Below are 22,928 nucleotides of genomic sequence, written 5' to 3' on the forward strand. Positions count from 1 at the left end.
AAAAACCAACGCCGCCCCCTCCCTCTTTGCTCGCTCGCTTCTTTCTGCCCCCCTTTCTCGAGTGAGAGACAAACACTATACTCTTTTTTTTTTTTTTTTTTAACTCTTTCTTGCTGTGTTTTACCATTTAATCTCCCAATTCCCTTTTCTCAGTCAGAGCATCTCCATCACTACACTCTCATCACTTCTCCCGTGTTGTTGCATGCTCTGCTTTGCCTACTTCTCACTGATGCTGTTCTGTTGCCTCCAGTGAAAACTGGTTTTGCCTACAAATCCATTGCATGCTGCTCCCCCCACCCCCCACCCCCCCACCCTCTCTATTCATTGTTCACTCCATCTCTCTCCCTCCCTCCTCTGTCTATCAGCATCACTCCCTGGGAACCCACTTTTTTTTTTTTTTCTCCTCAGTATTTTATGTTGCCTTTCCCAGCATCTCCCCCTCCCCATATTCATCTATGTGCGCCTCTTTTACTCTTAATTTTATATGCATCTCTACCTCACATGAGCTCTCGACACAACGCAGCCTAACTGTGCTGTTATAGGCGGGAGTTCACTGGTTTGCATCCAACATGTGAGTGGATTTTTAAAATCTCTTTTCACCATTATTTAGCGCGCACAGTTGCATTTTGACGCTTTCTCTCAGTAATCTGGTCAGAGTTCAGTCTGGTAGTCTGGACAGAGATTGGTCAGGTTGATGGGAGTGTGCATGGATGTTGGTGGGGGTCGGCATTAGAAGTGTGCCTCTGGTAGCCCAGTATGAAGTGAGTGAGGGGTTGGACCCTGCTAATCCCCGTTAACAGATTAATTATCTCTGGGCAATATCGTGTCGCTGCCATGTTGTGAAGTCGCTTGGGCGTTAAGCTACGAAGGGCTACAATGCAACGATAAAGAGTCCCTTAGGGGTGTCTCCTCAATCTTAATCCCTCTCTCTCTCTCTCTCACTCTCTCTCTCTCTCTTTCTCTCTCTGTCTCTCTAACTCACTTGCTCTCACTGAGAGCTCCTCTCCCATCCATCAACACAAGCACCTCTCCACTGTCACCAGACAACCATACAATTATTGGCTATTTAATATTTCACTAACTGCAAGAATTATTGGCGTCATTTTTTTTCTCCCCCCATTTTGACATATTTTTGGCATGTCTCCAAGCCATTTTTTCAGGATGATGTTTTTTCAAGAGCATCAAGCGTTGATGGCTGGCGGTATACCTCTTTGAGTGGGTAAATATTTCACGGACACCAGGCGAAGAGAAGAGACAGAAGGAGAGAGAAACCTCCCAACACAACCGTCAGAGGTAAGAGACTGATCTCTTTCCTGTCAGCCCTCGATTATGGCTTAATTGTAGATGTGGCTGCAAAGATTATTCATGATGCAAGTGAAATATAATATTATAATTGCACATTACACTACATCACAGTGTAGTGCTAATTTGGATCCATGCCTATCTTTTCAAATATGCTTAATGGATGTTCATCAAACCATTATACTGTAGTGCCAAAATGGATTCATGCTTATCTTTTCAACTATCATGTCTAATGGATGTCCTCTCCTATGGACATTTTTAGAATAAGAAAATTGATGTGGTGATGCTTTAATGGTTTGATTTGCATTTAATGATTTTTCCACCCAGTTGTAGTTTCATCTGTTTCATATTTTCGCTAAACGCTTCTGAACTATTTGGTTAATCAGCAAGATAATGAAGTATTTTGTTCTCTTTGGGTTTTTCAGTTTGGTCAGTAGTGTGGAAGTATTTTGTCACCATTAACTTGTCATGTTGGACTCTTGCACACATCAAAGCACTGATTTGCGCTGACTTACTGACTATGAGCTGCACTCACTTACCTTCAGTCAGCTGTACTCACTTTGAGGGTACATTGTCGGAGCTGAGCATTAATTATGCAGATGAATGTAAACTGCAGAAAATGAATTTTAATTGAGAATATTCCTCTGTTACAATGGTTTTACAAAGGTAACCTCGCACCGATCACGTAGATTATAATTAATTTCTCCTCACTGATGTAGTGTGTCATGAGGCTGTAATGTTTTCTAATAAATTACACTCATTAAGGTTGTTGTTAAGTGCCTGTTAGAAGACTTCTTGGCCTTTAATGTGAACCATAACAGATTTTATGAGGCGAATTGCGAAAGTGCATGGTTTCAGCAGCGAAAAAACTACATAATTTATATCTTCTGACTCAGAGAATGGTATTGTCATAAAAAAAGACAGAGGTGGAAATGATTTTCCTATGCTGAAGATGATCCTAAATTCAGCTGACAGAGATGCTTCAGCCTTGTTCTCATTAGCTGCCTCAAAATGGCCTTTTTTTCCCTGTACATTCACACATCATGGAGTCTTATATCCTGCAACTGGTTCTCCCTTCTTGGATGCTGTCTGAGCTCTGTGCTGACAGAACATAAAAATGATTCTGCTGCTTTGTTTTTCTTCAGAAGCCACAGCTGGGTGAGAGTCCATCCCTCTCCTTGTCTCTCCCGTTTTCTTTTCCCTCCACCGAGTGAGCTCGAAATCACATTTATTTGCCTTCAGTTATGCAATGGTAACAGGCATGATAACAAGCTGGCAGGAGACATCACGTCAACTTGAGGCTTCCTATCTTTGACAACTGCTGAGTAACTGCAGCCCCAGGACTGTGAACCCCTCACTTCCATCCGCACCTCATTAGATTGTCCCAGTAACTTTCTGGGTTTGCTGAAGAATCTTACCTAGACTTTGACCTGTCGATTTTCCAATTAGTGTTGTGCAAGAGGTGATACCACAGCAAGACAAATAACCTGCTGTCATGCATATTTTGTTGGGTTTTATATGCTGCATGGTGCACGTGTCACCACTTATTTGCTTCACAGTGAAAATCATTATTAGTCACTTCTGTCATCCATCAGTGGAAACGCTTTTCTATATTGGCCCATTTCTCTGGTGGTGGTAATCACAACAGGTAGACTGATTCTGCTTTGATTGTGGAATTATTCCGTTACTTGATTATTAAGCCTCTCAGAAAACCTTTAACGCGCTCCAAAGTCTGATAAATGCACCTCATAGACCTGCCTCACAGCTCCTATAATACATCTAATCTAATAATTCACTCAAGATAAATGATCCTTAAGAAATTCATAAATACGACGACTGACACCGAAGTCTGTGTACACTGATGATGTGTGGCGGCGGCTGGATTCGAGTCTCTCGGTGTGTGAACCATTATGTTCAGCACCATTTTAATAAGGGAAATGGAGTGTTGGCAATGATTTGATTTGTGACAGTTGGGCTGCTGGAACCATTAAGGTGAACAGGCTTATTGTAATGGGCTTACAGCAGCCCCTGTTAACTTGTTCTGGGCCATAACCGCCCCCCCAAATCTGAATGGGGAAGTTGTCTGGCATTGAATGTGACATGTGGCTAAATCAAAACTTTTATCATGCACAGTATTTGACAAAATTATGTGCTACATGGATTGTAAGTGTGGATCAATAGGGACAATAAAAAAAAGCCTCACCAGTGTAGAACACAGTGCTGGTTGTGGTATTGAATAAATAGCAGCTGCATTAAACAATAAAATCCAACACAGGCCTTTAGTTCAGAATCTATTTGACATTATTGGATCCTGTTTGACTTAAATGCAGAATATGAGCATTTAGTTGTGCTGTATAATGCTTTGTATCATTGCTGTTGTTGTGAATGGTTCTCTCTGTGCTCGTCCTCTCTTGAGCTGTCTTAAAACGTGCCTTTCTTAAACAGTAAAGCCCTGATGGTTTCTTAATCTAGGCAGCCAGTATCAGAAGCCTACCAGGCTCTGTCTCGCCCTCTATTCCCCCTCTGCTCTTTCATTGTAATGAGGATTCCAGTGTGTGTTTGGGCTAACTGGATTTGCCCTTTGTATTTACCCTACTTTCTCCCCCCCCCCTTGGCCGGCTTTAGTAAGAGATGCTGAACACTGAACAGTGGGTGATGATGGAGTCAAATACATGTTTTCTTGTATCGTGGTCTGCTTGGTGCATTAAACACTGTTCTTCCCCCTGTATGTATCCTGCCAGAGAGACCCCTTCAAAGACCCTGTATATCCCCCTATATAATCCGTGCTGCTCCTATGGCATATACTGTTTTTTCTTAAGGTTAAGTAAGAGGTCTATGCAAAGCAGCCACATTTTGTTACATATAGTAATGTAATCTCTCTGTTTATGGCACAGCTAATGATCATTTTCACAGATTTCTACTCTTTTTTTAAACTAGTAATTATTTACACTATAAAATGCCAGAAAATGCAGTTTCCAGTGTCCAAGGTTACATCTCCAAATGTTTAGTTTTGTCCGACCAGCTGTCCGAAACCCAAAGATGTTCAAGTTAAGATGATATAACACAGAAAATCTTTAACTCTTAACATTTGAAATGCTGAATCCAGCAAATATTTAAGATTTCTGCCTGATTAAAAGACTTAAATGATCAATCAATTATCAAAGATGCTGTCAATTAATTTTCCGTTGTTCAACAAATTTATTGATCGACTAATTATTTCATCTCTAAACACATTGCATGCGACCAAAAACCTGATATATTTCTCAAAAATATTCAAATCCAAAGATTTGAACAGGTAAAGCTGGTTAAAGTATTAATTTATGTGGCAAGTTGGTTTTATTCATCCAGTCTTATATGTCAACCTTATAGTTAGTGTTACCATGACGAACTGATATAAGATCAGAGCAAACACCTGTGCGTTACCTGAACTACAAGGTAAATCATAAAACTCAGCAGCGCACTACAGCCTCCTCTCTGGGTGCGGTGTGTGCACAGATTTACACTCCCCCAAGCTAGTTTCCAGTAAGTATGGCTGACATTTTGACCCTTGCTTTTCTCAGGTGATCACTGGTCATAAATTGTCTCCTCTGTGCCCGGATGGAGGAGGGGCACCGTGGCCTTAGAGCTGGCATTGACCTCTCTGTCCTTTCAGTTTGACAGTTAGCTTGGGAAAGACCTTCACCCCCTCCTTACCTTCTTTCCTCTCCTCTGATCTTACTTCACATCCCGACTGCTCTGACACCTCTTTCCCCCCCTCCCTCACACAGGGTGGAGGAGGGGACCAGTGGCAGTAGAAAATGGCTGCCATGACAACGGTGCCCAGCTATAGCCCCTCGCTGTGGGTGAGGATGTGTCACGCCCTCCCCCGGCTGGACCTCACCATGCAGATGAGGGACAACATCTTTGTCCCTGACAGCTGGGAGTACCAGCAGGTAACGGACACCTGCCACAGTCACTTACACAACACTGTAACCACATGCTGCACTGTATCTGTCCAATCTGAGGTGGCACATTGCGTAATAATTACAGTCCTGTTGCTCCATTTGTAGCTATACATGCACAGGAATTTTGTACAATTAAATAACTGAGTGAAGGGCAATTTGCTCCACATCACACTATAAATTGCTCCATAAATCCTTGAATTTAACAGCAATCTGCAGAGCTATGATGATGGCATTTACAGTCATTTAAAAACGCTTTTTCATGCCACTTTATTGCCCTAATTATTGATGGGGACACGGCCAAGAACCCCTAAGTTCATATCTAATCTTTTTTTTCCACCTTGCATTAAATGTTTTAATGCTCTTCTGAACAGTCACACAGCCGTGACATTGCACCTGCTTCTGTGCGTGCAAATTGGCGATTTTTTTTTTTTTTTTTTAAATCATCAGGTAGTGCATGAGATGATGTGAGTCCTTTAGCATGCATCCAACAGTTGCTGTTGCCTGCACGGTTTTGAATTGTGCAATTTCCTGCTGCAGAATTCAAAAGGTTTCATCCCTCTCCTCCGACGGGCCTTCATACAAACGCTCCAGCTAGCCGTGTCTCACAGTGCGTGTTTGTGACTTCTCTGCGGTACAAAGAGGAGGAGGGGGGGGGGGACGCAAATTATCCTGCAGAACAGAAAGACAAAAGAGACTGAAAGTGCTCCGAGAGAGAGAATGAGAGAGGGAATGAGTAATGCGAGGAGTTTGCTGAAGAGAAGATCGGGCAGAGAGAGAGAGAGAGAGAGGGAAGGCAAAAGCGAGTCAGAGTGAGAGAGAGTGGCAGTGAATGTATTTAAGTAGGTCACAGATTATTAATAGAGATTCAGTGGTGTGGATAGAAAGAAGGAGAGTGGGAGCGAGGGAGAACGTGGGGAAAGAGGGATGGGTTGAGTGGAGCGATGGGGAGGGGCTTCAGAGAGCAGGAGGTGAGATAGAGAGAAGGTGGAGGAATGGGGAGTGACAGACGGACAGATGGATGAAGGATAATACTGTAGATACATGTTGTAGCAAAATGCATTTCAGTAATGTTGACTTTATGACATGGAGCCTGATCAAATGCAGAGTCTGATATGGCTTAGTGACATTAACGTTCACTGTGTGATACTACTGCGTAGACAGATCAGGGATTCATGGTTAAAGCCTTTGAAATAAGTATATAAGGTCAAGATTCACCTCAAATTAATTGTGTATCCATCTGTGTTAATGCATGTAGTGTGTAACTGGATCCTTGATTTTTTTATGGCCTTTTTGACACACACAATTTATATTCTCATACCTTTTTAATCACTATCTCCTGCTGCTAATGGGGGTGGGACACTATGACAAGCTACCCTCTCAAATTGCTCTTCTGCACTTGTAAAAATGGAATTAAAGTGCCATTTTTCAGATTTACTGACTTCTCTTCCTCCTCTTCTCTTTCTTCCTCAGACTCTGCTGGTTTTGTCCAGTTTATCAGCCATTGCTCTCGTTCTCTCCCTCTTGGTGGTTCTCTCCTTCCTCATACACTACTGCTGCTGTCACCGTGGTGACCGGAGCGAGGGATCAGAGGAGGAGGAGGAGGATGAAGACGGCAGCACGGGTCACGGTTACAGTGGGAAGAAGGGGCGGGGCATCTGCTGCGTCACGTGGGTGGCGGTGGCGGCCGTCACGCTGTGCTGGTGAGAAGGGGGATTCAGACGTCATTAATGACAACAGGCACAAACAGTTCGCCTTTTAGCAGTGGTGGAAGAAGTATTTGAATCTTTTACTTAAGTACAAGTGAAGTAAAAATACTCAATTACAAGTTCAGTATCAAAATCTTATGTAGAAGTAGGCTACAAAGTAGTATAAAAAGTACTCATTATGCAGAAAAATGCTCCCTGGGATTGGTTATATATATTATTATATATCATATTATTAGATTGAATACTGATGCATTGAATGCATTAGCAGCATTTTACTGTTGTAGCTGGTCCAGGTGGAGCTAGTTTCAACTTCTTTGTATACAGTTATCGAGTTTAGTCCTTTAGTCCAGTGGGCCCCTCCAAAGTGACACAAAATAAATCTGGGGGGTCGTGAGATGATTTATAGAAGAGGAAAGATGGAAAAAACACAAATTTTTATTCATTGTTTTGGTCTTTTGTCTAATCTTTAATTTTTTTTTGAAATATTGGATCATTTTACTTCCTTGAGCCTTTTAAAAGAAACCACCTGAAACGTGATGAAGAGCCCTAAGTAGACATTGTTTTTTGTAAAGTGTCACAAGCCAAAAGGTTGGGAACCACAATCTTTATCGATGCATTGTGTTTAATAAGCTTATCATTTGTTTTTTCATGTAAAATATTAATCTGAAAGTAACAAGTAACTGTAGTAGTCAAGATAAATGTAGTGGAGTAAAAACTACAATATTTACCACTGAAAGTTGTGGAGTAGAAGTAGAAAGTAACATAATCTAGAAAAATCAGGTAAAGTACCTCAAAATTGTACTAAAATAGTTGCAGTACTTGAGTAAATGGACTTAAATACTTTACACCGCTGCCTTTTAGGTGGAGCAGCAGCAAGGCTCTGAATCACAAGCCGTCACCCCCTCTCCATCGTCATGTGCTTTTTAGTGTCTCACACCATCACCAATGTCACTGGAGACGACAGGAGGGCTGGATGACAGCTGATAGTCATGTTATGTTGCTGTTTATCAACCACAGGCGTATGACAGCACTGTGTGTGTGTGTGTGTGTGTGTGTGTGTAGATTTCAGTGTTCAGGGGTTTACCGTCAACGTGTACCGTGTACTGTGTGTGAGGATGATCTCAGCTCACCCACCTACAGTACAGTGTTCATTCACCCACTGGTTTTCCCCTCAGATCTTGTGACCATGCAGTCAGCAAGTCAGTGCATTATCTCCGCTGTACATTACACAGAAACGCTGTTTGTCATCTGTCCATGACAGTCCAGCAAAAGTCTGTGAGGGGAAGCTCAGCTGCCTATCAGACCTTTTTAAATCTAAAGCTACAGGCTCAGCTGTGTGCTGTAATGAAATTATAGTGCAGTTTAATGCTTCAGCAGTGCCTGTTATTATATTCAAGTCCATTCGCAGCACGTTTATGTGCAATGCTGTCTGACTATGAAGCTATATCATAGAACATAATGTACTGGGGATCTGATTTCAGCTGTCATAATGATGTCATCATGTGCAGACTGTAGGTTGATGTGGTTCGTGTCTCCCCCTTATGGAGCGTCATGTAATTTAATGTAGTCGTCTTCCTCTGTGAAGCTCGATACAACGGCTCTCCCTGTTTTAGACCGGATGAAAAAATAATGCTGCAGTTTACCTCTTGAAAATATTTCACGTGACACTCTTTTCCTCCAGATGGTGGCCTTTGGTCACAAGTGCAAAAACAGGCGTATGTCATTTGAAATGCAGCTGCATTAGACAGCGTTCACATTTGGCAGCTTGCAATGCAAAGCACACACGGACGCAGACTCACATTCCTCCTTTTTCCCCCCTGCTTTCTAATCTGGGTCACATACTTTGTGGGAGATTGGGTCATACCATTCCTCCCGGGTTTGAGGGGATTTGATGAACATCTGGCCTGAGCCTTAATCTGAATATTTGAATAACAGAAAGATGTGTAAACATGTCACTATGTTTAACATTTCGAATACTTTTCCTTGCTGAAGCTTAACCGTTCAGTCCTAAGAGTCAGCTTTTTTTCCCCATCATCTGTTTAATCCTTTCCCCCTGCGCTCCGTTGTTGGTATGCTCATCCAGAGCACACATATCACATCCTCTCCAGCTCCATCTCCTTGTGTCACATTCATTTAAAATGTACATACACACTGAATTAAACATTACATTTATGCCTCTGCTATCTGTTCTTCTATTCCTCTCTCACACACATACTGTATACACCCTCCCACAATGTGTTCATGTTTCCTTTTTTTTTCTCCCCTTTGCAGTGTTGCCATAGGCATCGGTTTCTATGGCAACAGCGAAGCTAATGATGGGATGTATCAGTTGACCTCGTCTCTTCTCACAGCCAATTATACGCTAGCTTCCATCGATCTGCTGGTGAGTGCTGCTCTCCGCAAGTAAAATGTCACGCAGAATATCTACCCTGCTTGTGTGTGTGTGTGTGTGTGTGTGTGTGTGTGTGGTGTGTGTGTGTGTGGTGTGTGTGTTTGTGTGTGTGTGTGAGAAAGAGAGACAGAGAGATTCATGCTCACATGTGGTCTGCTGAGAGAAAAAGAAAATGGGATACAAACTCTTGTTTTATCGATTTCCCTGTGGTCAGACAGTGGTTTGTGTGTCAGACTGCTCCACTGCGCTCGGTGGAAGATACAGGTCAGGAAAAAACTACAGTAATTTATCTGTAGATGACAATATACATATAAATACCTATGAGCAGGTGGAAAAACACGAGTGAATCAGTTCAACTCAAATCCATTCAAATCCATCTCAATAAATTGAAATAGAGCAGATTATTTAATCTGACCACCATCAAGCGACAGCATTAGACACAGTTTAAAGAGAGGAATAGTGTCATAACTCATGTCAAAAACAAGAATGGATACGCAAATGCCAGAAAATTTGGATCATTTATTGTAATAAAGGAAATAAAGTTTGGATGTGAAGTATATTAGTCAGTCACATGAGTAGTGTAAATGTGGATGTGTGGATAAGGTAGTATAAGGTGTGTAAAGTGTGAAAACACATGCCAAACAAAAGCAAGGGATCTGGTTGGCACTACAATCAGGATCATTGGGTACATTAAAGATGACACAGGAAAGTTCACACACCAAGGCAGTACACACACACACACACACACACACACAATAGGTCACACAGATATTGAACAGAATAAACTGGTCCTGTATTTGAAGATGTACTATGCAGGATTTTCCTAAAAAAAAAAAACAAACATACAAAAGTAACCCCTTTCAATCCTCACTTATGACCCACTAGAAGTATGGCGGTGCATTTATCTGCAGAGACCCTGCGCTCTGGTATGTAGCTCCCAGCCAATAACATCGTGCAGGGTCTCTCTCCTCTGCTCTGCTCTGCTCTCTGTCTCTGTGTCATGGATGTATAAAGAGCTGCAGGTCTGTGTGTGTGCTTGACCGAGAACGGGGCTGAGCAATGCACACGCAGAGCAGAGAGACTGCGGATAGGATGATGCTCCGTTCACACCTTGTTTGTTGTGCTTTAGAACGTAACTGATGTAAAAAAATCAGACGTTTTATCACTCGACCACCGCTGCTCTCTCTCTCTCTCTCCCTAGTTGAGCCGGAGAGGAGGAGCCAACTTTGAATGCTGTGTGTTTACAAACATCAACCAACAAATCCTGCACCTTTAACAAACTTCTAAGAATTATACTTAAATATGCTCCAAAGCGCTCATTTAAAAGTTCTTTTCTGAGAGTGAAGATTAAGACATATTTATATATTGACTTACACCTGCTGTACTCATAGCAAGGTGTAGGAGTAACTCTAGTATTGAGTAGGAACAGCCAATCAGAGACTAGGATTTACTCTACATCTGTGCCATTGTTCATTCATTAATAAAAAACAGTCCTCACCTTTTATGTTATCCTACAAAAACATATAAACAATTATATTTCTTAAAAAGGTCATTTTATTTGTGTGAAATCTTTAATATCACATGTAGCAAATGACACATGAAATTAACAACAATTTAAAATATTTAAATTTTTAAAAAGGAAGAAAGAAACTCTGCTGCAAAGTTGTAGAAGAGGCACATTAAATAACAGGCTAAAAGCCTTTTTATATAACCTATACACTATTCTGAATTAATACACATTGCTTCAGCTAACATGTTATTCATCTTAATATTCCTAAACAAGTCTCAGAAGGTTTGTGCTCACCTCTGTCTCTGTACTGCAGCCATCTGGGATCTAAAAGATCTTAAATTATATTATTTTTAATTCAAAAGAAGTTTGATAAATAAGGGTTTTATCTCTCTCTTATTTCCAAAGTTTAACCAGTAGCAGTTTGATGATTTCAGGAGCTGAGCTTGTTTTAGGTTAGATTACAAGGGACACGCAGACCCAAAATGCCAAAGTACATCTTCAGTTCTCCATACGCAACCACTCAAAGCAGACCGTGATCCATGAGCATCAACATCTCTAATATGTGGATTCCATGCCACTTAACTCCCCTCACATTCTTCCTTCCTCCCTCTCCAGATTTCAGACACGATTGCTGGGCTGCAGCTGTCTGTCTCTGGCCCGCTGACCACAATGGAGGAGCTCTTTACTGGCAGTAAACCCTTCCTGGTGTCATTGCGGAACTGCCGGAGGTTATCAGAGAATGTGATCAACCTCCTCTCCTCCATCTCCCTGGCCCGGTCCAGCGTTGACGTCGGGCTGGGGAATGACAGCAGTGTCAGTGGGGCGTCCATCATACCATTGACCCCAGTACCGCCCTCGATGGCTCCTACAGTGGTCCCTACCAGTGGCCTCATGCCCAACCCCTTTTCACCTGGCTGGGCAGCCAACACACTGATGGTGAATGAGGACTACAGGTGAGGCTGCAGTCCAGAGAGGCCAGATGTTTAATTCAAATAAACATTTGTTTTTTTGATGATTATTCATAAGAAATACTAAATACTGCTCAGATCTGTGAGTATTGATTAATCTCAGACTTGATTCAGGATTTGATATTTTTACTTGTTGATGAAAGTGTATTAGTGTGAGTAGAGAAACATCAATATTTCCTCCTGTTTGTTCAAAGTATTCAATCAGAAATGCCCCAAAAAATTATATCTCCTGCCAAACCATCAGTAGTGAACATGGCCAGTGATAGTCAGTTTGGCCTGGGTAAGCCACTGTTTATGTTCTTTACTGCCTCCAATTTGACCCTTAATAGTTTTGTTCATACATGTTTTTCAGTCTGTTGGTAACTGTGCGAAACATAATGATTCCTCTTAAACATGCTTCAGTTTCTCATAAAATAGATGGCATAACTTTGTTCTTATTCCTTTTTTTAATAAAATATCTTAATTCTTGTTTTACCCATTTACAAAACTGATATTGATCTGTTGAATTTCCAGTCCAGGCATTTAACATTAAGGGCATTAACACATAGATTTACTCAAGCAGAATATTGAGTTTATCCAAGTATATGGAAAGACCCATTATGACATTTTACAACTGTTGATTGTATTCTGACAACATACTAGTTCATTTAGCAAAGACGCAACATGCAGACAATCTGACGACAATGACAACAACAACAACAATCTTAGCTGTCTAGACATTTGAAATGGTGATTCTTTCTCCATAGTAATGTGAACAAACCCCCTTGGTGGTCAGTTGCACAAATATCAACATGCTCAGGCTGTTTATTAACATTCCCACACCCTGCTCTTAAAGTGTTGTAAGAGCCTGAGAAAACCATCCAACCCAGCTTCTCATAAATGTTGCATGTTTATTTATTACAAGTTTGTTGAGGTAGTTCAATGAAATTTCTTTCAAGATGACAAGACGTCTTTCCTCCTCATGAGATACTTTTATATTCCGTGAAATGACTTTAACTTATAAATAAAGGTGCATAATATCTATTGAGTAATATCAATATGAACTGAGCTTAAGCACTGCTTCTCGTAAACAGATCACACGCAGAAAAAAACACATCCTTCCCTTTAACAGTAAGTTCAGTAAGCTTTGACCTCATCCTAAGTGCATTGCTTCCGTAACATGATACAAAGGAATGCGTTGTCACTCTTATCTTTATAGAGAAAATATTGCAAAAGGGAGTAACAAAAAGACCAGTGATAAACTTTGAGTAATGTCTCCTTTTTTTTGTTTAATCCTAGATCAGCGCAGTGTCATCAGAATCTTTTCAATCTTATTACACTTCCGGAAATTTTAATTCTGGAAATACTGGAAAAAAATAGCAAGTTTTGATGACAAATGAGGTGGAAAAATCTGAATCTGGTGAAAGGTTCATTTCACACAACAAACTCAGAATGGCTGGGATGAAAAATCTAATAGAAAATAATAATTAAAACATTTTGTTCTTACATACGTAAAAGGTGCTGAAGTGAGAGACATAACGTCTTTCCAACAGTTATCATCAAAGATCCCTTTGTAGCCAGTTGTTTCTGTGGCTCTTCTCAGCGGAAGAACAGCTCAACATAGCGGTTATAGTCACATGTTTTGTACCCAGTAGCTTCTTTTTTGCATGTGTGTAACCACAGTAGAGTTGTATTAAAAAAGCTTTCTTGTACACATTTTTAATAGTTTAACAAATGAAAAAGTTAAGTCACAAATGAGTAAAATCCATCCTCTGAAGCCTGACTATGAGACCAAGAATGAACTTTAAGGCTCAACATTAATACAGTGTTTAATTTAGTGACAATTGCTGTATGTGGTGTTTGTTTTTTTACAGGTGGCTGTCATATGTGTTGCTGCTGCTGCTGGACCTCATAGTATGTCTGTTCATCTTACTGGGACTGGCCAAGCAAGCACGCTGGCTGCTTATCCTGTGAGTGTACACACACAAACACACACACACACACACACACACACACTCATGTATCTTTAAAAACAAACCAACACAACACAATGCTGGCTTGATGGTCAGTGTGTCATCTTGGCTGAAGCGTTTGCGCTGTTCCCCCACAGGATGACCGTGCTGGCGTGGCTGGCGCTCTTCCTCAGCTGGGGCTCCCTGGGCTTGGAGACTGCCACTGTAGTGGTGAGTAGACCGAGTGAAACTGCTATGGTGACAGAACTGGAGGGAGGAGGAATAGGAAGTGAATGGGACTATCATGGGAGGGATTGGCTGGCTATTGCGGAGGAAAGAGAGCTTTAGGAGGCCGACCCCTGATGGCAGGCCAAAGCGGTGTGTGTGTGTGTGTGTGCGTGTTTGTGATTTCTGTGCCCATTGTGCTAAACTGTGAAAAGACCTGCCTCCTAGGGAACGCTGCAGTCATGGCAGAGGCCCAAAAAGGCTGGAAAATGGGGCAGAGATTAAAGATTCAATGCGCGTGTGCACGTTTGTGAACAAAGTGTGTTTGTGCATTAAAGTGCGCGTGTTTCATGTAAGTATGTTTGCGAGTGTGTGGGCGTTTGGCTTCGAGAAGTAAAGATAGAAGATGAAGAGAAGTGCTTTCAACGAGAGTGAGGAGGGGAGAGGAAGAGCGGGAGAGTGCCTCTCAAAATCAGTTTATAGAGCGAGTGAGATAGAGTGAGTGATAGAGACAGAGAGAGCACAGTGCAAGCCTTCGAGCTGTTACTGTACCTCGGCCCCTTGGGACTTCAGACTGAGCAAACCAGAAGGAAAAGCAAAGTGGAAGTGAGAGTGTAATCCTGTGAAAGTGAAATTCACAAACACGCTGCTGGACCATGTTCAGCTAAAAGTCCAGCTGTGCTTTTATCGCCCACACATGACAACATCACCAGTGTGTCCGACAAGCAACAGTCCCGCCAACGGTGACATTTATCAGCAACAAAGAGCACAGAGAAAGTTTTATGCCCATTTTCAGTTTGTCTTTTGAAGTTTGGCTGGAGAGGGCATACTCTCTGAAGGGGGAGACAGTTTGGGTCTGAGCTGGGGGTGTGTGAAGGGGGGTAAATGGTGCCTGTTTTTCTGCATTGCTGCCTGTTTTTAACAGTCTCAGTGTCATGTGGAGCTGGCGGGAGATGTCCCAAGGCCTGTGGGTCCGCACAGAGACGCTCTGTCCCTGGTCACTGACAGGGAAACAAAGGGCCAGCTGTGGGCCTGCCCACTTTATTCTGTCTCGGGGTCACCGCTTTTCTTGTCAGCCGCCGGGTTCTCTGTGTGGCTCTCACTCCCTCTTCTGGTGGGGTGATTTCAAGCTGAGCATGTTTGTGGGTGCATTATCAATGTAAAAATAGGCAAGAAGGTGCAGTAATGTACAGTAGGGTCCAAAAGTCTGAGACCAAAGTGGTCTGAGCACCACTTTGGTCTCAGACTTTTGGACCCTACTGTATAGAGATGATATGGAAAAAGAGGGCAACAGATGTGAGTGATGAGCTAATGGAAAGATATTTGGATGTCAGGGCATAGCGCAGGTTTATCCAGGACAGCATGTGATGCAGGCAGCAGCAGCAGATCAATATCTTCCAGTATACTGTCAGCTGTAGTCAGATATCTGAGGCGGTAAGTATGTCAGTTGGTCAGTGTGTCTACTAACTTTTCCCTTGTGATCATTTCCTCATCTGTCCCTCTTCTCCTGCTGTTTTTTTTTTCTCTTTGACCCTCTTTATCCTGTCATCCCTTCTCGCTCTCCCTGTCACTCTTGCTGTACCGCCAGGCTCTCAGTGACTTCTGCTCAGATCCAAACACATTCGTCCTCAACTCCACCCACTTCAACACTGGCACCAGCTCAGGTACAGTAGAAGTCTGTTCCTGTACAAGCAACGCTGTCTAAAAATACCCCCCAACCCCTCAACTGTGCTCATGTCAGCAGAAACTCAGTATAATGAATGTTAAATGTTCCCACATCTTTTCTATTGTCCACTGATCTGTTGTGCACTGGTGTTTTGTCGGCCATTCAGATGTGTTGGATTATTACCTGACCTGCAGCAGGCGCATGAACAGTCCGTTCCAGCAGGTAATGTGACCTCTGTCAGTCACATGTTTTATCTATATAACATATTACATTACAGGCATTTAGCTGACAGTGATTTAAAGGGGACCTATTGTGCTCATTTCCAGCTCTATATTTTTATTTTTGGACACCACTGGAGTAGCTTTGCATTATTCACAGCTCAAAAAACTCCTTATTTATCTTATACTGGCCGTTTATGCAGCCCCTCAGTTCAGCCTTTCTCTAAAACAGGTTGTTTTAGATTCCCCTCCCCTCTGCTCCCCTCCCTAAAAGCCCACTCTGTTCTGATTGGCCAGCTTCAGGAAGCTTCCCGCAGCTCCGGGAGAAGACTCTGGAGGCAGCATAAACAAACTATAGTAGTCGGATTTTGCTTCTTGTTCTTGTTCTTTACTCAAAATATAAACTTCTCAAGTACATCCGTACTTTTTGAAGCCAAAATCCGATCTGAAATATGCAAATGGTCAGCACGAACATCCGCAGCAACAAAGATTACTTACAGCAGGATGTCTCTGTTTGGTAAGGCTCATTACCGCTTTATTGTTCAACATCTTTATCCTGTTTGTGTTCATCTCTCTATACTTTTGTAGCTTCTAATGAAATCTCTGTTTGAAGTGTAGTTTCTCTCTGCGACATCTGCCTTATTTCACTGTTTGCTGATTGCTTTCAGCTGTAGTCGAGTTAGGTTACTGCTGATGAAAACCCAACATTTCCTGCTTTTGCTGCTTCGAATTAAAAGCTTTTAAATGAGTAAATAACAGGAGACTTTCATTGTGAAGAATTTACAGGAAATGAAACGTGTTTATCCACTGTTTTATCAGAGCTTTGTTAGCGTCAGCAGATCAGTTAGAAATAATGCAGGGAGGAATAGCACAAACAGAAATACCATAATGTTAGCGGAGCAGTTAACTCCAACGAGCAGCTGACACACACACTGCAGTGCTGGAGCAGAGGACCATATAAAGAAATCCATCACACGTTGATGTTGGCTCAGGCTGGAAGCAGAAAAAAAACGTTGGAAACCGAGCGTTCAGAGCAACCCGAAGCAGGTGCTTTCTGCTCACAGTGATCACTTCTACATATGTTTACCTCATTATTTGAAACTTTGGCCACGTTTAATATGAACATCTAACATTGTAACATTATATATATATAACTGAAAATAAAGGAGAAGCATAATAGGTCCCCTTTAAAGTAAGTGAGCAGGCTGCATGTCAAACTCACTCAAGGGTGGATAAGGACAAATTATTTGAGGGCAGGATGCACAGCTGTTGCTTGGGCGTCCTGTCCTCAAATGATTTTCTCCCCTGATAAATAGCTACACTCTCAGCATATTAATGGTGTATTTGAACAAGAAAGTAAAATAAAAGCTCATAATTCAACTGACTTGTGGGCTTCAGCTGCTGACCCAGTCGCAGAGGGCACTGTCCAACATCCACACACACCTCTCCAGCCTGGAAAGAAATGCTCTCCCACAGTTCCCCAAAGCTGAGGTAATTTTATATTGTACGACAGTAAAGAAATAACATTTCTGCCACGTGTTGACCAACTTTGCGGTGATTTTTCTCACATGCTCTCCCATTTTTTTGTAACTGCAGAAATCACTCAGGGATGTTCAGCAGATACTCAACTCCACAGAGGGCAACTTTCATCAATTGGTGGCACTACTGAACTGCAGAGGTCTGAATAAGGTAACCCAAGGCATTGAGCATTGCATATAACAACCAATAACAACTAATCAACAGGCTTCTTTGTTTACGTTTATTCCTCCTTCTCTGGTTTTCCGCCCTTTACTTTTAGGACTATATTGACTCGCTGAAAGGCCTGTGCTATGATGGGATGGAGGGATTGCTCTACCTCTCCCTCTACTCTTTCCTTTCTGCTCTGGCCTTCACTGCCATTCTCTGCTCTCTGCCAGGTGCCTGGAGGAGCTTCCCCAGGTGAGAGCAGGAGTGTTAAATGTGCATGTGTGCATCTGCAGTGTATGTCAGAGATCTACACAAAAGAAACACTTGTGTAGAAGCGTGTGTGCAGTGTACTTATGTAATTTTTGCTGCAATCATTTTTAAAAATTGTTTTGTAATAAAAATAAGGAGAAGTAAGGTATTGCTTTTTTCCTGCACTCATTTATTCTCTGTAAATTTCCTGCCAGAAACACTGCCAAAAGTAGTTCAAGAAAAGGACTTTGGCAAACAATGATGATTGAACTCAAGTTGAAGTCCTCGAGCAGCAATAAATCTTATTTGTCCCACAGTGTCAGGAGGACGTACACTCCTTGTTTCTTGTATTCATTAAAAAATAATGTCCTGATCATCCACATGCAGATTGTGGTTATAAAATGTGTTTATGAATACCACTTGGCATGCAAAATGGAAAAAGTAAAGTTTGCTAAATAATAGGTTCTTGGGAAATTTCAGAAGATCACTGGCATAAACAAAAGTTTAACAACATAATAATGTTTCAACATTCCACATAAATGGCTTGTAGCAGGATGCTTTCAGATAACCTTTATTTGAGAGCAGGTACAGTTTGGTATTCAGGATTTTTGGATCTGTGTATATATATATATATATATATGAAGAAAAGTAGTTATTTTCAGGTATGCTGAAATCCACATTCAAGCCTTTGTCACGTGTCCACAGCAAAGAGCCAGGTTTGGTATTTGTTTTGTAATTCTTTATTCGTTAAAACTTTATTGGCATGTATGTTAAAGTTACATTATTGTATCAAAAGCTAAATTTCATATCTATAATTTAGGAGTGCTGCTTGTTTAGTAGTCCTGTATCTTAGTAGCTTGGTGGTTTCTGTGGTGGACAACTGTGGTTTGATACATAACTTTTAAAATCTGAATTATGCATCTCATCCTTTTTTTTCTGGAAATATTATCATGTGTCATGTGTTACAGGCCTGGTTCAGGGAAAGTAACATGAACAAGAAAACTAAAATTAGGTTTGAAAAATTAAGTTTATCAAGTAAAAAACAAAGAAAGGAAGGGCTCTTGTAGGTTGATCAGCTGCCACTGATTGGTCTCAGCTCCCTGAAAGGAGGAACAAAGGGCAGGTACACTGAAACACACTACATGGAACATAACGCATGTCAAAAGTTCTACGTAAACAGAATATGTAACTACGATAATACAGCTATGAAGAGAATAAAGTATGAAGACACTCGTCATTCCTCTGCTCTTACACACTTCCCTCTCTTTCTCTCTTTCATGGACGGTGACAGTGAATCAGAAGAGTATGAAGACTCGGACAGCGAGAGTGAGGACCCCTTCACCTCCCATCAGGCACGTAGACAGACGGCCTCGGGGTCTCAGCGAGGGGCCATGGCCCCCTTCTATAATTACCCGGGGGCCGGGTGGACACCCCCCTTTTCTAGCGCGCCGCCCCTCCCGTGAGTAACACAGACACACAGACACACAGACAGACAGACAGACAGAACGTCCCAGAGGAGGTTGCCCTTAGATACAGTTTTAGCTTCAAGCTTGTACCTACGGGCAACTTTTGTACTCATGCCCCACCCAGATCAGAGATTTTAAAGAGTCCAGGATGTAGTGTGCCAACACAGTGTTTACATTAATAATTCATAGAGACTATTAATGTGTTTTTGTGCAGATACATAATCTTTTTGGTCAAGACATTCAGCTATGACATCAGATATTTTCCCCTCATGACACACACATAATAGTATTGACAACATAACAACAAATACATCTTGACACGAGAGTAGACAGATTAGGTAGATAGAGTGCAGAATAGTCAGCTAGGCTCACACACTTTTGTCCATATGTAGGATTAGAGAGCTGTCAGGTTAAGCACATGCATTGCAGACAGACACACAGACAGGTCAATATGGACTACAGTGTAGGCAGAGAAACAGACACAACTCCAGAGGTCTGTCTGTCTGTCTGTGTGTCTGTCTATTCGTCTGTCGAGTGTTTCCGGACAGACGACGTAGGCCGCTCGATCATTTCACAGATCTTGTCTCAAATGGCGTCCTGTCTCCTAAACAGTAGTAGACTACTGCTGTGTTGGGGGGAAGGGTGTCATTGACGAGGCCGCGCTCGTAAAAACTCTGCCGCTGTGAGGCTCAGGTTGACTGTAGGTAACCCCCCCCCCCTACACACACACACCCTCCCGCATCACTCTCATCTGTCTCCTCGCTGTGGTGTCTCAGATTATCTCTCTGGATCTGTCCTTGCTCTTCGCTCTTCATCATTCCTCCTGCTTCCTTATTTTTGACTCTCCCTCTTTCTCGCTCTCAATTTTCTCATCTTATTATGCTTTTTTTCCCCCTTTTCTCCCTCACTGAAGTTTCCAAGCTTAGTTAGTGCTCTGAGAAACCCACCTAATCGTGGACTATTTAACTTCCTATTCTCCTGCCAGCTTATTATCTTGACTGCTCCCATATCTAATATTAACACACGCAAGCCTGACTTAAATGGCAAGGTGCAGGAACTCAGCTAGCAGTCAAAACAAAAACAGTCTACTCCTCTTAAATGGAAACTGCTCAGGATTGCTTTAAAAGCTTTCTGGGGTTTATCATGCAGATAAATAGATTCATTAGAAAAACCACATTACAGCTGAAATGAGGCTGGTGAGTCATACACAGTCCTGAATGCATGTAGTTGCAGATTACTCTATAAATCCTGCAGTGCATCATCAGTCAGGAGTGGACTGTGCGCCTGCTGCTGGTGCTCAGAGTGCCTTGCTTGTGCCCCGGTGGTACTAATACCAACTAGTTATTCTGCGCACTGTATTTTTCCACACTATATTTCTAACCGCTCTTTCTCCTTCTTTCCTTTTACCTGTCCTTGGCTCCCGTCACCCTTGCGGCCCTCTCGTTCCCCTCTTGTCTTTCTCAATGTGTCTCACCCCTGTTTCCCTCTCTTCTTCATCCTCCATTCCTCTCCTGTCCTTGTCTCTTTCTATCTCTATACAGGACTCCAAACGTTTCCTCCAATGGCAACCCTGGCTATGAGAGCCTACCCTTGACTGACAGGCAGTCCCCACCCCCCTCTGTGAGTTCCTCTGTTCTTGTGATGCCATCACAATCTGTGCCATTTTATCATTGCTGTCAGTGCACACGCTCACTTTAATCAGTAGCAAACGGGACTAACGTGGTGGTGGAGGGGCTTCAACCTCGCAGGACCCTGTGGGCTGGCCTTTTGTTCTTTTTTATTATGCCTGTTCATAATGTGTGTGAAACATGAAAGAGTATTAACATGTTACTGACGTACACATGAGAGATTTTCCTGTTTTATCGTCACTATCTGGCCATTTTAAAAGATCCTCTCGACCAAAACAACTTTTAGAAATAAAACAATTATAAACATTCAGCTTTGAAAGCCTATTCTTGACAGAAAAAAAGAATGAAATCCTAACTCAAGGTTCCCTTACTCACTTTTTTCTGAGCTTTCAATCACATCTCATGGTCTTCCTCGGTGAATCAAGTTTGAAGTTAGTCTTCCCTCCGTATACAATTGGACCACATGTAATCACGTAACCAAAGTTTCACACTTAAGTCTTGTGATGACAACTGTGTCATCTCCATGACAACTGAGTAAACTCCATCGGCTGAGGAAGACCCTGAGATGCAGTTGAAAGCCTGGATTAAGCTAGAAAGGGGACCTTGAGTTAAGTTTTTTTTTGGGCAAAATAATGAACATATTTTCTTGTTACTTTAGTTGTTCTAAAAATCTCCTAAAAATTCAGTAATTTACTTATTTTTCTCTTCTGAGTTTTATTTGAAAAACCGTAAAATCTGCATAAATTTATTAATGCCTGTTGGTCAGATAGTGGGTAGAACATGAACTGTCTTCTACTCTTGATGAGTTGATCTTCACATGGGTGAATAACATATATTTTTCTCTCCTTTTTTTGTATTATTTTCTCTCGATACACCTTTGGAACCATCTCAACTTGTCCTCCGTTGCATCCCGTCGTTATTCTGGACGTACAGTACTCTCCCAGCATGCTGACTGGTTACGGGGGAAGTCAATCACACCCCAACCCTGCCCATTCAAGGAACCTATATTCACGTTGATTTTTTTTTTTTTTTTGGTTTTGTTTTGTTAGGAAATGTATAGAAAAAAAAATATGTTTAGTTTTCATATGAATGGACACTTTACTGAAATGAAAAAGAACTAATCTAAAATAAAATGAATGCTAGGTGTGAATTCAAAGTGCGTAACGTCAGTACCACTGAGTATTATTACTATTATTAAAAGCACATAAAAGAAACAAGTCTAAATGGACTGTTGATATAACCGACAGCGATAATGCTGCAAAGGTACGAACCAAGTCCACTTGGTCTAAATTCTTTCCCCTTGTCTGTCCAAACTCTGTGTAAACTGTGAACAGTGGTGAGGCAAGTAAGAATGGTATTGACGTTACTACGTTGTAGTTTTATATTCTTAAATGTATCAGTACCACCAATTTATTTTCAGGTTTTTATATAAATATTGTTGTAGAAAAGCACTGGCACGTAGCAACAAGACACTTTTTTTTCTGTGAATGGTTATGCAGTTCCTTCACTTGGTATAATTTTTTTTATTATTACTTTTTATAGGTGGCAATTCTGTATTTTCCTTGTATTACCTTATGGTATTCTGTATATCTCACTGTCTATAATATCTGAATAATCATGAACCTTTGCTCTTAAAAAAAAAAAATACTTGAGGACTACCAAGACCCTGTTTTAATGATCGAATGGAGAAAACTACAACTGCCACTCAAGTCTTGAGAGTGGAGAACTACAAATCCCATGCAATGACAGCAGGTACATAGCAATATGATTCTTGCTACTGGTGCTGCAGTAGCTCTACCGTAACTAGCAATAATAACTATGTATAGCATTGGGTTTCTGAGATCTCTCCAAGATGTTTTGTGTATATATGGTATGGTATGTTGGAGATTTCATTGAATCCCCCATCCTTGCCAACTGACCTTGTTAACCCTTGAATTGAGTTTGTATGGTATTATCAATGCTCCTTTTGAATGGCATCCTTTTACACTCAAGAGTCTAATATAAATAAAAATAACTTCAATAACCTGACGCTCAGCT

At 41.6% G+C, this 22,928-nt stretch overlaps 1 protein-coding gene across 3 annotated transcripts; it reads left to right on the plus strand.

Annotated features, from left to right (window-relative positions):
• Nucleotides 1-427: 427 nt before the first annotated feature.
• Nucleotides 428-22,919, plus strand: ttyh1 (tweety family member 1). 3 transcript variants are annotated; one of them, XM_044358544.1, is made up of 15 exons: nt 428-1,293; nt 5,070-5,234; nt 6,717-6,946; nt 9,224-9,335; nt 11,470-11,807; nt 13,676-13,771; nt 13,912-13,984; nt 15,567-15,642; nt 15,811-15,866; nt 17,261-17,353; nt 17,459-17,551; nt 17,661-17,800; nt 19,089-19,256; nt 20,805-20,883; nt 21,825-22,919. In XM_044358544.1, exons 2-15 carry the CDS (start codon nt 5,100-5,102, stop codon nt 21,906-21,908), a joined length of 1,773 nt encoding a protein of 590 aa, XP_044214479.1. In that variant the 5' UTR covers nt 428-1,293; nt 5,070-5,099; the 3' UTR covers nt 21,909-22,919. The 3 variants fall into 3 exon arrangements, with proteins under 3 accessions (XP_044214479.1, XP_044214480.1, XP_044214481.1); XM_044358546.1 differs by having other exon boundaries at nt 433-1,293; nt 19,089-19,149; XM_044358545.1 differs by lacking the exon at nt 20,805-20,883 and having other exon boundaries at nt 430-1,293; nt 19,089-19,149.
• Nucleotides 22,920-22,928: the final 9 nt, after the last annotated feature.

This window comes from Thunnus albacares, chromosome 8 (genome assembly GCF_914725855.1).
Source record: "Thunnus albacares chromosome 8, fThuAlb1.1, whole genome shotgun sequence".
In the NCBI taxonomy this organism is placed as follows: Eukaryota; Metazoa; Chordata; class Actinopteri; order Scombriformes; family Scombridae; genus Thunnus; species Thunnus albacares.